We start from the raw sequence: 17,427 nt of genomic DNA on the forward strand, positions 1-17,427 counted from the left end.
TTTAACTTTTAATGATAAATGACACAAATTTTTAAAATTATTCGTTTCGATTACTTTTAAATAAATGCAACCGTTGTCATACTCTATGGAAGATTGTACAAATACTGAATCCTCATCATCAAGAACTAATATAAATTTGCTAAAAAATTAATAGGTTTTTTATTTATAATGCACAAATTTATTATTTCATTTTAAAAAGGTTTAACTTACTTTCCGACATCTTGAGATTTACAAATTTCCAGTAGTTTTATTAACTGTGAAGGAAAATGATCAAAATCGACTAACAGACCTTGTTGAGATTTTAACACACTAAAATCCTCTTGAGTAAGCATTAATGAATAAAAAAAAATTGAATCAAAATCATCTGTTATTTGCAATGATAAAACCTATAATGTTTATTGCTGGTTAATTATTGATGACTACACACCAGGAAAAAAAATTGAAAAAAAATTTACCTTTCCAGGAGAAATTGTTAGTTCGGATCTAATTTCTAATGATATTCTAAGCATTTTGCACTTTTCCTCTCCTTTTCGAAATTTAAAATATACTTTTTGAACATATGAATATAATTTTTCAACAGATGATAACCCCATACTCCGACCGTTATTTTCAAATTTATCCATAATTCAACGAGTTTAAAATTAAAACAATAAATAATTAAAATCTTTAATTAAAAAGTATGAGAAAACTTTACGATATTAATATTATTTCCAGCATAATTTTTTTTTTTTTTTTAAAGTTTAACTTATTAACGAATTAAATATCTTCAATAGTAAACAAAACCGAGTGAAGATAAATTTGTCGGATATTTACAAACCGCGTTTATTACAACCGCCATATTTAATTTTTATTATTTAACAGTGTCGTAAAGTAAAAAAAAGTTTATCAAATAAATTATTAAATATTTTTAATATATTGTTTTATGAATAGTAAGATTTCTTATATAAATTTTATCATCGATTGATTTTTTTTTACATGTATACATATGTACCTCAATACTGTAATTTTTTTTTAATATATTTTTTTTTTTTTCCACTGTATTTCCTACTATAAATTTTTTAATTTCTTTCAGTTCGTTTTGCAAATATTACTATTAGATCTGCTTTGAAAATGAGTAGTAGTGCTCTTCAAACTATCAAAGAAGTTGACATCGATTCCGAGGGAAACTTTAAATATATATTAATTAAAGTTTACAGTGAAAATGAAGAATCATCTAAACTTATTGTTAGAGGTTATAAACGTTTTCCATATCACAGTAAGTTATTTGTTATATTATTTTAAAATTATTTTCTTAATTAATATGTAAGATGACAAAATTGTTTAAACTTGACAAATGAAAATTATTAACCTGCTTTTACTGAGGAATTTTTTTATAAGTGTCATTAATTTATAATGGGGATTTGATGAATTTCACTTTTTTCGTTTGTGATTGGTGTCCTATTTATAGAATGCTTACACCACATATTTTTAGCATTGTGGATACACTTATAAATATTTCATTAATCTTCTCGTTATTATTACTTGTTTATCTAAGTAATAATATTTAAAAATTAATTTATCATATATCCTTTGAAATTAAGGTAATATTTACTCATGTGTAAAAATTATATCAATGATATTATATTGATTTTAATTTTCGTTGAAAAGATTTGAATTGTGGGTGTAAAATATTCATTATGAAATTTTTGGTAATGTGTAATTTTATGAGTTTTATTTGAATTATTTAAATAATATATGATTCCTTTTTTTGGCATAAAAAAATCAAAAGGAAATATAAATTTATGACATTTTTGCACAATATTTTCGGTTAGTTATGAATAAATACATTAATGAAGGGTTTTAAAAACCTCTCGGGAATATATGTATATATATGTGTGTGTGTGTGTGTGTATTAAAAAGAATTATCGTTTTAATTTTTTTCTCTTTTTTTTTTTTTATTAGTAAAATATGTTATTCGAAATTAGTATGACATTGAGTAAAAAATAATAATATATATATTTGATAAAATAAATATATAAAAAACATTGATATAATAATTTAATATTAAAAAATTGTATTCGACAAAGGTATTAACAACTTTTAATTGTGTTTTAAAAGTCACTTTAGGTCATTTGCATGCAGAACTTTTAACTTTAGATGCAAAGCAGCAAAGAGCTTTTTGTATGGTATCCCCGAGCAAATTGCTTTTGTTTTCAGTCGTCGACGCCGAATTTCAAATGGGTTTTTCTTCTTCTAATTTAATTATTTCATTTTCATCCTCCATTGTATTATTACTCTTGTTTGTTTTACATTTAGCGGATAATAAATTAGTAACTTTGTTTTTCGTTTTCAATTGATTAGGTTCGTGACATTCAACTTCGGCATTTTTAATTATTTTTTCGTCATCATCATTTGATTTAACAACCCTTTGATTCGATGAATCTTCCGCGTTTAATTTAGCTTCTAACACCAATGGGTCCACTATATCATCCATTCCGTGAGTGAGAGTGAACGGGAGTTTTAATGATAATTCCCCACCCATAGCACTAACAAATATTTTCACTTTGACATAATACGAAACATATATGGCGAAAACGTTTCTATCTTGAGGACTATTCGAATTACACGTGACAGTGGATGCTAATACGTTTGCAGGTTTATTAAATGAATCCTCTAAAGCTATCCAATTTTTCGTCGTTCCTTTTGTCGGTTGAAGGCTATACGTGTGATTTAGAGACGTCCAAGGCGGTAAAGGGCATTCGTCTTTACTATTAACTAACGCTACTACGTTTTTAAATTTACCATTTGAAAACATACAAACATCGACATGTTGAACAATGAATACCTAATAAAAAAAAATAACGTGAAAAAAAGCATTTAAATGTTTCGTAGCGAGTGATTTTCCACATTGCCGAAAGGTAAAAGGTGAGAAGAGATGAGAGAGGGGGGAAGGGTAGGGAAGGGCTGGGGGATCAGGAGAGTCGTTAATCGAACTAATAATTTTTTTTGTTTTTTTTTAAATTTTACCTTTCACTGTACCTAAAAAATTTGTTAATTGTTCTTAATACACACACCTTTAGTCGTCTTACGGTTTTCCTACTGTTGTTTCTCACTAGAACGTTGACTCCCACGGATTCTCCGTGATAATAAAATGCTTTGTCTAATGTCGCTTCCAATTCGACTTTTCCGTCACTTAATAAAAATGGTTTTTCAACCAAAACGCGCGGAGGTTCAGGTTGTAATTCCGAAACGTTCTGAAAATTTAAGTAATAAAAATTTTTTATTATTAACTCTTTGTTACAAAACCACTTTTCTGTTCTCACTTTTGTTTCGGTTTTAACAAAGAAATAAATTTACGATACCGCGAGAAAATAGTGACAATAGCTTAAATATATATATAAATAAATAAATAAGTGATTTCAATTATTCAATAGTTTTTCTCTTGAAATAATGATAAAATTTAACTTTTTTTTGATTGTTATTTATCACCTGTAAAAAATTTTCGGAATTATTATCGGTGAAACTGGATTTTCTAGATGCTTTTTGCAAAACTCTAAGTCCCATTCTAACCGTGCTTCGTCTGGATTGTTTCTCTTCTGGACGGTCGGCTAAAAAAAAAAAAAAATGGTTTCATTTGCGAATTTTATATTTAAAAAAAAAAGGGGGGGGGGAATTAATTAATCGTCTGTATATTTTATATTTATTTTCTCTCTCTATCTATCTCTCTCACTCTCAATGGAATGATTAATTAAAATTTCGTCAGGTGGAAATCGTATTCAAATTTCCAGGTGCGCCAACCAAATAAATAAATTTTTCTTTAAATTGTTCAATTTGATGATGACGTCATTGTTTTTTTTTGCAAAGTTGATGAGGGAAAAGATGGCGGTCGATAAAAGGTAGTGATATTTAATTGGGGGCACGATTATTTAAACATAATTAAAAATTTGTTTAAAAAAAAAAAAAAAAAAACGGGAAGGTAAACGAATGTAAATTTTTTTTTTTTTTTTACCGTTTTCGCGCTTAATATTAATAAATAAATTAACGAAGTGAAATTAAAGTAGAGTAATGAAAAAGGAACATGATAGTAATAATAATAATTTGGAAAATCGTTGAAAAATAAATTAATTCCCCCTTCCCCCCTCGAAAAAAAAGTATGATAAGTTCTCTTATAATAATAATTATAAGAGAGATTGTTCTTTACTTTGCATATACTAAATTTTTAAGTAAATTAATGAAATTTTTCTTATTATTATTATTATTATTATTATTATTATTATTATTATTATTATTAAAAGAAATATTTTAGGGATAACGGTAAAGAACGAAACGTCCGAAATTAACCCGCTGGAGAATAAAATGCTCGTGCGAATTTTTCTAGAAATTTATCCGAACGGGCCGACCTTTTTTTTTCATTTTTTATTAGTATTAATTAATTAATAAATAATTAATAATAATTAAGATATGGTAATTAAAACGAGGTGGTGTGGGAGAGGGGTTGGGGAGAAAATCCTAAAAATTTATGCCGACTCGAACGGGTAGAAAGGGCGGGAAAAAAAAGAAAACGATTCGTAAAGGTTTTAAATTTTAACGAATTTTTTTAAAATTATCATTATTATCATTATCATTATCATTATTATTATTATTATTATTATTATTATTATTTTTCTTATAGTAGAGTTAGTCGATCGACGATGGTGACGTTAATTTTTTTTTTAATAATAATAATTATTTTTTATTAATAAATTACCTATGTAAGCTCGTATGTCGTAACTTGTACCTATCGGTGCACCGTTGTATTCTTTGGCAGGTACTAATTGAACGCTCGGTGGTGCCAAATGAGTGATACACATTGAAAAGGCGTGAGCATTTGGTCCTAAACGTTTCAACAAGGCTTCCTGAAACGGTAAAAAAAAAAAAAAGGGTTAAAGGTCGAAATCTGAGAGAGATAGAGAGAGAGATAAACAAAAATCAATGCCCCATAATGATGATAATTGAATTTAAAAAAAAAAAGGGGGGTAGGATTTGAGTTTGGATAACGCGATGATTACAAAATAAAAATTTCTTCCCTTTAACCCCCGATCTCCCGCTTTGGCCCCCCCACTAACTCTTCGTTATTTCAGCGAATTAATTTTTCGAATTTCTTTCGTTGTTCATTAGTTTTTTTTTTTTTAAATAAATACGTCGGATTTTTTTAAAAATGATTTTTCATTCGATTCATCATCCATCATTAATTTTGACGTTTGAAAACGCTTTGATTTTTCAAAGGTTGGTGGTGCTGGCGATGGTGGTGGTGGTGGTGCCGGCAGTGGGTAGGGATTCATTTAATTTGTTTAACAATCGTGACGTTGAAGTGATGTAAGAGATGATGGTTGTAAAATCGTCGTTAACGGTTATTATTATTATTATTCTTTTTACAAAAGAATTATGTCGTAAGTGCCGTAAGATGAAAAGATTTTTTTTTTTTTTTTTTGCTTGCCGAAGAAAAAGAAAAGGTTATCTCTCGAACCTTTTTTTTTTATTTTCGTCTTTTGTCGTTTTTTTTCAAAGGAAAATTTCGACGGTGGTAAGCAGAAGACGTGTAATCGATCCAATGAGTTTTAATAGGAATAAATAAGATATTATAATAGGTGAAAACGTCAGGTGTCGAATGTTTAAAACGTGACGCGTCGACGAAAATGTCGAACTAAAATAATAATAATAATAATAATAATAATAATGATAATAATTAAGTAATTTATATTTAATGAAAAGAATGTTTATTCGTAACGACTGAAAGGTTTCCCATGTTTTTTAATTTTAATTTTAGAGATGCTGCTTGCGTCATTATCATCATCATCATCATTATCATCATTATCATCATCATCACATGTTCGAAATCTCAGATTATTTTGTGTAACTTTTACAAAAAAAAAAATTTTTTAACCGTTTTTCAGAAAACTTTTATCGTAGAAAATGTTTTTCACTCTCTCTCTCTCTCTCTCTTTCTTTTCTGAAACTTTCGAAAATAAAAAAAATGGGGGTAAGCGGTGGGGTGGGGGGAGGAGGGTGACGACGCGTCATTAAAAAAAGTACAAATGAAGAAAAATGTGGAAATAAAAAAAAAAAAATATATATATATATATATATTTGTCAATAAATTGTAATAAATCAAATAATGCTAATGCTTTTTTTTTCTTCTTCTTTCTAGAATTTCGTAGGAAAAAAAACTTGTTAGTATTATTATTATTATCATCATCATCATCATCATTTTTTTTTATTTATTATTATTGTTTTTCTTCTCCAGTGATTTTATATATATATATTGTTTTTTTTTTATTTATTTATAGTTTTGAATGTTCTTTTTTTTCTTCTTTTTCGTTTAGCATAAATTTTTTACTCACGCAATATATATATGGATATGGATATGGTTTTAGTTAAATTAATATGGGATTATTTTATTTTTCCGACTCGGAAAATTTTTTTTTTTTTATATATATATATTACGTAGCATGGCTGAAAGTAATTTGAATAATTGAATAAACGAATCGATTTCTACCTCTCTCTCTCTCCCTCTCTCCCCCGCTCACCTTATACATGTATATTTTTAAGAATGAAAATGTGAGGAGGGGGGGAGCCGACGGTGGGTGGAAAAATGAAAAAAAACTTTAAACTACTTTCTTTCTTTTCAACAATTTTTTTTTTTTTTTTTATTACATTTTTGTTTTTTTGTTGCTTTATATATTTATTATTATTATTATTACTATTATTGGGGAGGTGGTTAAAAATAATAAAAATTTTATTCGAGTCTGTTTTGTTTTAGGTCGAATAGGAGGAGGAGGGAGTGGGTAAGGGGGTGGTGGTGGTGGTGAAAATTTTAAAATATTTTTTTTATCAGACTTTTTCTCGAACGAAATCTTTTTTTATTTTTGCATTGTAAAGTTTTCAAACTTTTATCTTTTTTCCTTCCTTCCCTTCATCCCTCTCTCTCTCACTCTCCCTCTCTTTTCCTCCCTCCGCTCCCTCCTCCCTCTTCCCGAATGCGCGATGGCCGAGGAAAGTATGAGTTAAGCCTTTTATGTTAGACATGTTAAATTGACGCCGAATAGAGTGTGAAATTATTATTATTATTTTAATTTTTTAACGATGGAAAAGCGTGTGAGGGGTTGAAAATGTGAGGAGAGGGGGAAGGAAATAATAAAAGACCCCCATGCGAAAGTGAGAGAGAAAAAAAAAAAGGTAGAAAATAATTTTTTTTTTTAATAATAAGAAAGAATTTATGAGAATTTATTAGCACGAAAAAAAAATATATTATGAAAGTAACAACGCACACGCATGCACACACGCACACACACACACACACACACAAACTTTAGTATAAAAGAAAATTTAAAAAAAAAAAAATGAAATGTTATTCGAGCTTTCGAAAAATTAATAACGGTTTCGTATATTATTGTTTTCGAAATGAAGGGGGAGAGAAATTCCCATCCCTCTTGTGCGTGTTTCTTCCCACCTCCCCACGTGAAAAATGTACGTCTTGATTTCTATCACGTAACTATGATAACTTTCGATCGTATCGCGTAGAGATAATAAAAAGTTTTGAAACAATCGCGACAATTAATTTTTTGAAGCAAACGTCATCATCAATTAAAAACAACAAGAACAAACAAACAAAGTTTTCGGGTAAAATTTTATTTATATTTATATATAATTATTAACATTAATCGAAAAGTTTTTCGTCTTTTAGTTGAGGGGGAGGGGAAAGAAAGGGTATGAGAGTGTGCGCGTGAGAGGATTATATCGATTCATACATTTTTAAATAATCGTCAAAAAAAAAAAAAAAAGAAGAAAATGCAAAAAAAATTTTTTTTTATTTTTTTTCCATTTTTATTGACTTTTAGAAAAAGAGAGTGAGAAAAGTGGAATCCATTAAAGTTTTAAAGTTATTTTTTTTTTCTCTTTCTCTCTCTCTTTTTTCTCGCGTTTTGTTTTTAACAAAAAAAAAAAAGAAAATCTTCTCTCGTCTTTTTTTTTCAGTTTTTTCGGACTTTTCGAATTTCTGAAAATCGGATTTTCTTTTTTTTTTTCGGAAAATTTTTCATGTGCAAAACCCTGTACATGCTGGAGACGCGATCCGAGTGGTTTTTGTTTGGTTTTTTTTTTTTTTGCATTTCCGGTTTTTTATTACCCTCCCTCTCTCCCACTTCCGCATTCACCCATTTTTACACTTTCTAAAGTTGTCGTATTTGGTGTTTTTTTTTTTTTTGGGTGGGGAGGGGGAGGTTGCGGTTGAGAGAAAAAAATTTTTTTTTTTTTTTTTAAGTTTCCTTTTTATTCGCGAGTCGGAAATTTTATTTTGTTATGTAAATAAGGATGATGATGATGATGATGATAATGCGGTGAAATTATTTATTTAAATTTTTCTAAAAAAAATTTTTTTTTTCTTCTTACTAATTTCAATTATTTTTTTTTTTTTGTTGTTGGTTTGTTTGAATAAATGAATGAATGAATGAATGAATTTTTTTTTTCGATTGTTTTGTTTCCTTGATTTGTAATTTTATTTCAAGAGGAGCGATAACGATGCGAAACACACCCCCCCAATAAAAAAAAAAAAGGAGAGAAAAAAAAAATTTATTTCATTTTATTATTTTCGTTGTCGTAATTGGGTAACGTCGTAGAAACATTTTTAATGGCGGACATTTTTTTTTTCTATCTATCTCTGTCTCTCTCATTCTATCTTTCTCTTTCTCTTGGGCGTATGTACGTGAGTTGCGACGTAAAATTTACTTTTTAAGGATTTATAAATTTTCAAATTGCTAAATGTATATATATATATATATATATATATATATATATATATATATCACGCGGCGTAAAACGTATAAGAAAAAGCCATTACGAAAACCTTGACTCGTTCGTTTCATTTTTTTTTTCCTTTTCTCTTTTTCTATTTCTTTCTCTCTCTTTCACCTCGCCTCACCTCTTTTCGTTTTTCGCGCCTTTTTCTGTTTTCTTTTATCTAAAGCGAAATTTTATGTTTTTTCCGTGGGAAATCGTGCTTAACAACAAAAAAAGTTTTGATTTTTTTTTTTTTTTGTTTACATTCCCATTAATGTCCCGCAAAGTTCGAAAAATGATATAATCTCTTTCGTTCCTTTCGTAAGTTTTAAGGCTTTTAATTTTGGAATTGGAAATAATGATGATGATGGTGGTGGTGGTGTTAAGAAAAGGGAAAAAAGAAATTCGTAGGAGATTCGAAAGATTTCAAAAGATTTGAAGGAATCGGACGTGAAATTGAAGTTTCCCCTACGTGTCACTACCGATAATCGAATATGGTTAGTCCAGAGGAAACGGAAATGGATCTGGAATGAATAGATCTGGAGAAAAAAGAAAAAGTGAGAGTATTTATAATGAAGAAAGCCGTTAGCTGAGCTAAAAAGTTAAAGAGGATCAGGGTCGATACCCGATTGGATAGATGGTGTGACCCGTTTGGAAAGATTAGCACGCAGCAGAAGACGAAGATGGAACAAGAGAACAATTCTTGTCTTTTGCCCGTCGACCGGAAACTCTTATCTTGATTGTAATTATTTCGAAGATGATGCTACAAAATGGATACGTAAAGGCTTCAAGGAATTGACGTGGCGATATTTAGGTTATGAAAAAGACGAAATTCATTCGGCAGGGATTAATTCCTGAGGGAGATAAACTTGAATTTAATCCGACAAACGCATGAAAAAATTTGTCGTCTTTTTTACAAATTTGAAATATAATAATAATAATAATAATAATAATAAAGTTTGGAACGTTTTAAAATTTGATTCGATAAATTAAAAAATGAATTTTTTTTCCCAATTTTAATTCGAAAAAATAAAAAAATCGTATTTTATTATGTTCGAATGAGTAGATAGATGGATGAACAGATACATAGATAGCTAGATAGATAAATAGATAGATAGATAGATAGATAGATAGATAGATACGGACAATCTATCATTTCTTTTTATAATCTATTCATTTTTTTTTTTAATTTGTTTGAAATTTGACAAAAATTTTGGGATCTCAATTTTTTTTCTGTTTTTTTTTTTTTTTTATTATCTTCCGGTAGGAAATCTTTTTTTTTGTACCTTAATTTATTATTATTATTGTTATTGTTATTGTTATTATCATTATTATTATTATTTTTAATTTTTTTTTAATCTCGTAAGAGGAATTTAGGGATTTTTTTTTTTTTCGTTTCTTTTTGTTTACCGGATTAAATTTTAAAACCGTTTAATAATTACTAGGGAACGGATTTCGTGCATTAGGAAAATTATATTACTTTTATTATTATTATTACTATTATTATTATCATCATTATCATTATTATTATTATTTATTTATTTGTTGTTGCGAATATTTAAAAAATTCTCACGAGTTTATTTTTTTTGTCGCCGAAGAAATGACAGTTTAAGAAAAAAACAAAACAAATCGATTTTTAAAAAGAAAAGGTTGTAAACACATTTCGTTAACTGTTTGTATAAAAAAAAGGATGGTCGGTTGTTCGTTCGTTTGTTTTTTTTGTATTTAAATATTTTAATTTTGTCGTTTGTACATTTTCCAGATGTGTTTTCTTCGATATCGCATTCGCGTACGCGTTTCGTTTGCGGCCAACATGGAAAACGGGAATTTTCCAAAATGCAATTACCTTCAACGGTTGTGTTTTAATTTAATATCACATTTGGTTTTTTTTTTTTTTTTGGGGGGGGGAGGGGAGGGACGGGGGAAAATGTTAAAAATATATAAAAATAAATTAAAGTAAATTTACGACTTTGACATCTAGGAAGGGAAAGAAAGAAAGAAAGAAAAAGAGAGAAAAAGGAAAAAAAATAAGAAATTTGTGACGAGAAAAGTCGATTTTAAAATTTTTCACGTGGGACTAATAAAATTAACCTTTTTTAAATCAATAAACGTTAACGGTTTTTAACGGTTTTTTTTTTTTTTATTTATATAAAGTAATAAACAATAAAGTTGGGTAAATTTATTGGTTTGTGTGTGCATATATATATAGATAAAGATAAAATGAAAGAATAAATCTTTAAAGTTTTTCTATACCCGGTTTGTTTGTTTATAAATTATATGTTGTCGTGGTAGGAGCGATGGTGGTGGTAGTGATGGCTGAGAGCATGAATCGTCTTTTGGCAATTTAACACGTTTAAAAAAAAATAAATAAGTGAATGAATGAATGAATGAATGAATGAATTATTAGTTACCTGAAGCGCAGTGGGTCGTTCTTCGATGGCTCTTTCGTGGGGTGGATAAAGTTGCGATAGACACATGATGGCTTCGTTACAAAATTTCAAACCCATGACTTCTTCGTCTTCCCTACCGTATCTGAACGTTAACGTTATTTGTCCGTATATCTGAAAAAAGGAAAAACAAAGCAAAAAAAAACAAAAGCAAAAAGAATCACGATAATTAAAAAGTAATGATAATAATTTTTAAAAGGGAAAGAAGATAAAAGGTGACAGAGATAGAGAGAGAGAGATAGAAAGAGGGAGAAAGAGATGAAATGAGAAAATAAAGGAAAAACTTTTTTTTCCTCTTTTTGTTTGCAGATAATTTTCGGTTGTCTAAAAAAAGAAAAAAAAGTTTTTTGCCGTGGAAATAGAATAGAAAAAATAAAAAGTTTTATTTGCCGTGGAAATAGAATAGAATAAAAAAGGAAAAAAAAAGAGATTAAAAATTATCGAGATGTTAAAAATGGAAATTTTTTTTTTTTTTTTTTTTTAGTTGACTCGACTGACTCTTTTAAAACGATCACGATTTTTCCCCCCTCTCTCGTTTTCACCTCCCCCCCTCCCCCCCCCGTACCCCCCCGTTATTCTCTCTTTTTCTATCTCTCACTCTCTCTCTTTTTTTTCTCTTCTTTGTTGTTCGATTATTTTTATTATTATCATTATTTTTTCATTTTTTTTTTTTTTTTTTTTTTTTGTTTGTTAAATTTATGGGGGAAAAATTTTAATCGGGAAAACTGCGAACTGGAAAATTCATTAGGGATCGGATGAAGAAAATAAAAAAAAAAAAAAAATATGAAAAGGATATCGGGAGGAAAAAAAAAAAATTATCTCTGGAAAATTGTTTTTTTCTTTTTTTCACCAAGTTTTTTAAAAGTTTAAAAAAAAAAAAAAAAAAACGAAACAAACAAACAAACGAACGAACGAACGAACAAACGAGCAAACAAACAAAACTTTTAAAAATTCGTGTTAGATTAGACAGGTTTTGTCAGGCCTTTTTTTTTTTTTTAATTTTAATTTTTTATTCTCGAAATAATTAAATTCAAAAACAGTAATAATAATAATAATAAATGAATGAAAAAAAAAGTTTTGAAAAATTTCTAGAAAATCATTAATTAACATTATTATTATTATTATTATTATTAATTTATTTAAATTTTTTTTATTTTTTTTCTGGGTCGTTGGTCACGTATAAGATTTTATGCAGAGTTAGTTTATTTTTTTTTGTTTACAAAATATGAAGAAAATAAAAAGAGGCTTGAGAAAAGAAAATGCTTCGAATGAAAATCTCTATCTATCTCTCTCTTTTTCTTTTTCTCTCTCTCTCTTTCACTCGTCTGTTTCGGATCAATAAAATCCGTTGACGATTTTTTGATTCGGAGTTTGTATGTGTGTGTGCGTGTGTGTGTGACTTCCTCTCTTGAATATACAAAAAAGTTTTTTTTCTTTTCCGGTACATAATTTTTCCTTTTTTTTTTCCTTTTTTTTCCCTTTTTTTCCTTTTCTTTTCCTTTTTCGTACGTTTCGTAATTTTTTTTTTTATTATTATTATTATCGAACGAAGGAAAAAAAGTAAAAAGTTTTATTTAATACGTTTGACTTTTTCCATCTTTTTTTTTTCTCTCTCTCTCTCTCTCTCTCTCCAAAACGAAAATTAAACGAATTAAAACGAATTAATATTCATTAATTAATTAAAAAAAAAAAAAAAAAAACTGAATTCTGGAGAATTCTGGATTATTAATTTTATTCCCGTAAGAAAAAAAAAGAGAGAGAGATAGGGGAGAGAGATAGAGAGAAAGGGGGGGGGGAAAAATGTCGTACGTTGAGAGATGACGAAATGAAAAATTAAAACGTTACGGAAAATGCGGGGGAGAGACAAAGAGAGAGAGAGAGAGAGAGAGCAATTAAAATTTTTTTTTTGTAAATATCATTATTAAAATTGGATCGTGTTCGATATATCGAAAATCGTTGAACCTTTCATTCGATTAAAAAACGAAAAGTAAAGAAAAGAAAAGGAAAAAAAAGTTTTCATTCTCGTACAAATTACTTTACGTATTTGAAATTTAATTCCAATTCGGATTATAATTCTTTTTTTTTTTTTTTTCCTCCATTTTATTTTATTTCTTTTCTGGTTTTTCAGTTCGTTTCGCCATATTGGAAAAATTCGAAAAATCGAAATTTAAAATTTTTCCATTTAGCTTTTTCCTTTTTTTTCCTTTTTTTTTTTTTATCAGATCGAACGACAAAAATCGGAAAATTTTAAAATAAAGTTTTCGATTTTGGAGTCGTCGTAGGAAAAAGTTTTTAAGGGAAAACTTTTTAATCAATTGTTTATTATCGGTTTTTATTTTTTTATTTTTTTTTGTTCGGGGAGGGGGTTCTCCCTATTCGTCTTCTTTTGTCTAAAATCTCCCTCCTCCCCCCTTCTTCTACTCCTTCCGACAAACCGAAAATAGAATTTTTTTTTTTTTTTTTTTGATGAGAATAAAATAATCTCGCGGGGGTAAATTTCGGATTATTATTTGAAAATGAAATTTTTTGTTTGACTTAATTATCCTTCGGGATTTTTTTTTGGGATTATTTAAATTCCTCCTCCCGCCCCCGCCTTCCCATCGTATCTTTATCCCCGTTAAGGTGAAAGAAATCAATTTTTAGTAAAAAGGTTTTTTTTTCCGTAAGATTTCCAAATGGAAAGAGTGAAAGATGAAAAAAAAAAAAAATCCCGTGAACGCATGTAAAAATTTTAAAAAAAACGTGGAAGAAGAAAAAGAAAAAAAAAACGAAGAAGGTGGTTAATATAATACACTGACAAGAATTTACGACTTTGCAAAGAAAAAAAAAAAAAAAGACGGCGATGGAAAAACTGACATTTTAAACATTCCTAACGTTGTTGGTTATATCGAAAAAAAAAAAAAAAAAAATGATGATGAAAATGTTTTTGTTATGTTTTCATTTATGTTTATACAATGCGGGGGGGAGGAGGGCGAGTGAAGTAAACAAACAAACAAACAAACGAAAAAAAAGTGTCAGGATTGATTTTTATCGATTTGCGTAAAGGAGATGGGAGGGGAGGGTTTTTTAACAGCTTAAGTTTACTCGTATGATGATAAATTTGTTCTAGAAAAAAAACGAAAAAAAAAAAAAAAAAAAAGCAGCCGACGCTTTACTAAATTATTATTATTATATTTTATGTTTTTGTTTTTGTTTTGGCAAAATGACTTGTGCCAATTTTTTTTTTTTTCTTGTATTTTTTTACACTTTTACCCTCTCTCTTCTTCCCTCTCCCTTCTCTCTCTCTGTTTATTTCTTTGTCCTTTTCTTCAACCCTTGCCCGATTTTCTTTGTTTTCTTTTGTTTACGAGTATATTCGTAGAAGGAAAAAAATTGTTTTTTTTTTTTTTATTTTTTGGAAAAGGTTAACACGTCCGATTGTAAAAAGGAAACGGAAACGGGGGGAGGAGGGAGAAGTGAGGGGTGGGGAAAAAAGCTTTTTTATGTTTTTCTTTACCTTTTTCTCTTCCAAATACTCTGGATCGACGTAAACGACTCCGTGAAGGCGATCAATCGTTGAATTTGCCGAAAAAAGATCTCGACTGTTCAGGTACATTGTGAGCTTGTTGTTTGGAGATGATTTTTTATAAACCCTTTAATTAAAATAATAATAATAATAATAATAATAATAATAATAATAATAATAATAATAATAATAATAATAATAATAATAATGATAATAATAATAACGGTAAACGATTAATATTGTGATTTTAGGGATTTTGAATGGGATTTATTAAATGAATAATCTATCCATCCGTCTGATGTATATATCATAAAATAATCCAATGTGGCGGTTCACGTTCGGATAATAATGATAATAAAATATTATTATATTTAAAATGCTTATTAATTAAATTTTACCGTTTAAATCTTGGACGGATAGAAAGAGGAGGAGGAGAAGAGGGGGGGAATGATGACGATGATCCTATGTATGATTAAAGACAAGAAATTGAAAATTTGTGTGTTTGCGGCTCCTGTAAATTTTAAATGAAATGAACGCGAGTGAAGAGAGAATGAAAAAAAATGACGGTCGATACATACAAATTAAAATCGTCAAACTCGAATAATTAATGATAATGATAAAAGAGTTTTCCCCCCGGGCTGGAATGGATAGGAGGTGGTGGGAGCGGTGGTGGTGGCACCAGCAGGAGGAGTCACGTGGGTTTTTCGTTGGGTAAAATTAATGGATGGAGAATTTTGGAGGAAAATTGTTTCGATTCGCGTGTATAATATTTCTTTTTTTTTAGCCTTGTTCCTCCTACCCCTCCCCGTCGCTTTCCCTTTTATTCTCGAACACCTTTTGTTCTTTCTTTTTAAAAAAATAAATTTAAAAAGGTCTCGAAGGGTTTTTTTTTTCTCTCCAGAAAAACGAAAAATATTTGAATTAATTTTTGATGCGTTTTTGGAGAAAAAAAAATAAAAAAGGTTAAAATTAAAAGTTAAAAGAAGGAAGAAAAAAATAAAGAATAAATTTGGAAAGAAAGAAATATAAAAAAAAAAAAAAGGGAGAGGGGGAATTGAGAAGATGAAGAATTTTTCTGTTATCGGTCGTAAGAGAAAATTTAGTCGGTTGAATTTTTTTTATTTTATTTTGTTGGTAATGCTGATTTATATGAAAGAAAAATAAATTCACCTCACGCTGGTGGGAGTCGAAGAAAAGAAAAGAAAAGAAAAGAAAATTTAAATAAAAATATTTTGATAGAGATGAAAAATTTCCAAAAAAAAGGAAAAAAAAGGAAAAAAAAGGAAAAAAAAAGGAAAAAAAAAGGAAAAGAATGGAAGTAAAATTTGCAAAATGAAAATAAAACTGGAATGACTGGAGAAAAAAAAAATGAAATTTTTCTTTTGAAAAACGTGAAAAATCTTGTTTAAAGGTTTTCGATGATGTATTTGTATTTGAAGTCCGATTGGGGGAGGGGAGGGAAGAGAGAGAGAGGGAAAGTGAAAGATTTTATTAAACAAACGGGAAAATCTAAAATTTTCGTATTCTTTGACTGCAAAAAAAAAAAAAAAATAAAAGGAAAATTTTTCTTACCTTTGAGATGTTATGTCGGTCGGAGTCGAACTCCTGAAACAAAATAATTGAAAATATGTTTTAGTATTATTATTATCATCATCATCATCATTTTTCACTTTCGAAGAATCGCGATGAGATATGTAATAACGGGGGGAGGTAGGTAGGTGGGAGAAGATAAAACGGAAGACAAATTTGTTACGATAAGAATGACAATGTGAGAATTTATGCGTGAGCTTCCCCTCTTCTCTCCTTTCTCCTACGTGTTGAGATTTCGATCTGCATTTTTCGGGGAGCCTGTATCCTTGTCGTTTAAAACCCTCGCTTTCCTCCTCTCCCATCCCCCCTTAAAAAAAAAAAAAAAAACAATGTAATTGTTTAACGAAAATAAAAATCGTATTAATATTCAAAACGCTGAGTGGGGGGAAGAAGTTTTTTTTTTTTTTTACGTCACAAATTACGGTCTTTTTATTATTATTATTATTATCAACAGCGTCGTCATCGTCGTCGTCGTCGTCGTCGTCGTAGTTGTTATCGTTATTGTTATTACGGATTCAAGTCACGTATTTTCCCTTTTTTTCCCTTTTTTTTTTTTTTTTTTTTTTTTTTTTTTTTTTTTAAAACTCCCATCAATCCTTCCGTCATGGAATTCATCCAGTTTTGTTTTTTTCAGTTTTGTAAAATTGTTTCGATTCCTCGAAATAAAATACATGTAATGCTGTGGAAAATTTAAAAAGAAAAAACGGGAAACGTTTTGACTTGAATTTTTAGTATACGGGAAAAAACAAACAACGACAAATTGGGCGAGAGAGGTGCGCGTGGGAAAAGTAGGAACAATCGTTGTAATAAAACTGAAAAGGAAACCACGGGGAGGGGGAGTTAAGGGGAAAAAGGGCGGTGGTGGTGGTGGTGTTGACGTTTGCGGGGCAATAATTTTACGCTATATAAAAATGCTGAACAGTTTAAATATATATATTACATGCTTGGTAATTCGATATTATATTTTACTCTATGACAATAATAATAATAATAATAATAATAATAATAATAATAATAATAATAATAATAATAATAATAAAAGTTTCGAATAACGTTTAACTATAATTTCTATATTTATTTTTTTTGTTTCAA

At 28.7% G+C, this 17,427-nt stretch overlaps 2 protein-coding genes across 2 annotated transcripts in view; both read right to left on the reverse strand.

The window, feature by feature from the left end:
• The window catches only part of Phum_PHUM447830 (Spindle assembly abnormal protein, putative), a gene marked incomplete at both ends in the record, with an annotated part of 2,544 nt that extends 1,951 nt beyond the window's left edge, over positions 1-593 (reverse strand). The window contains 3 exons of the mRNA XM_002429637.1: positions 7-139; positions 211-386; positions 456-593. Coding sequence (XP_002429682.1) covers positions 7-139; positions 211-386; positions 456-593 — 447 coding nt within the window. The remainder of the gene's footprint in view (positions 1-6; positions 140-210; positions 387-455) is intronic.
• A 1,619-nt stretch (positions 594-2,212) lies between these two features.
• Phum_PHUM447940 (uncharacterized protein) lies at positions 2,213-16,637 on the reverse strand (the record flags this gene model as incomplete). Its single annotated transcript, XM_002429638.1, has 11 exons — positions 2,213-2,824; positions 3,054-3,233; positions 3,469-3,587; positions 4,727-4,874; positions 11,205-11,354; positions 14,737-14,872; positions 15,144-15,207; positions 15,425-15,587; positions 16,247-16,276; positions 16,318-16,350; positions 16,560-16,637. 11 exons carry the CDS (start codon positions 16,635-16,637, stop codon positions 2,213-2,215), a joined length of 1,713 nt encoding a protein of 570 aa, XP_002429683.1.
• Positions 16,638-17,427: the final 790 nt, after the last annotated feature.

Source organism: Pediculus humanus, genomic scaffold (genome assembly GCF_000006295.1).
Source record: "Pediculus humanus corporis 1103172108218 genomic scaffold, whole genome shotgun sequence".
NCBI lineage: Eukaryota > Metazoa > Arthropoda > Insecta > Psocodea > Pediculidae > Pediculus > Pediculus humanus.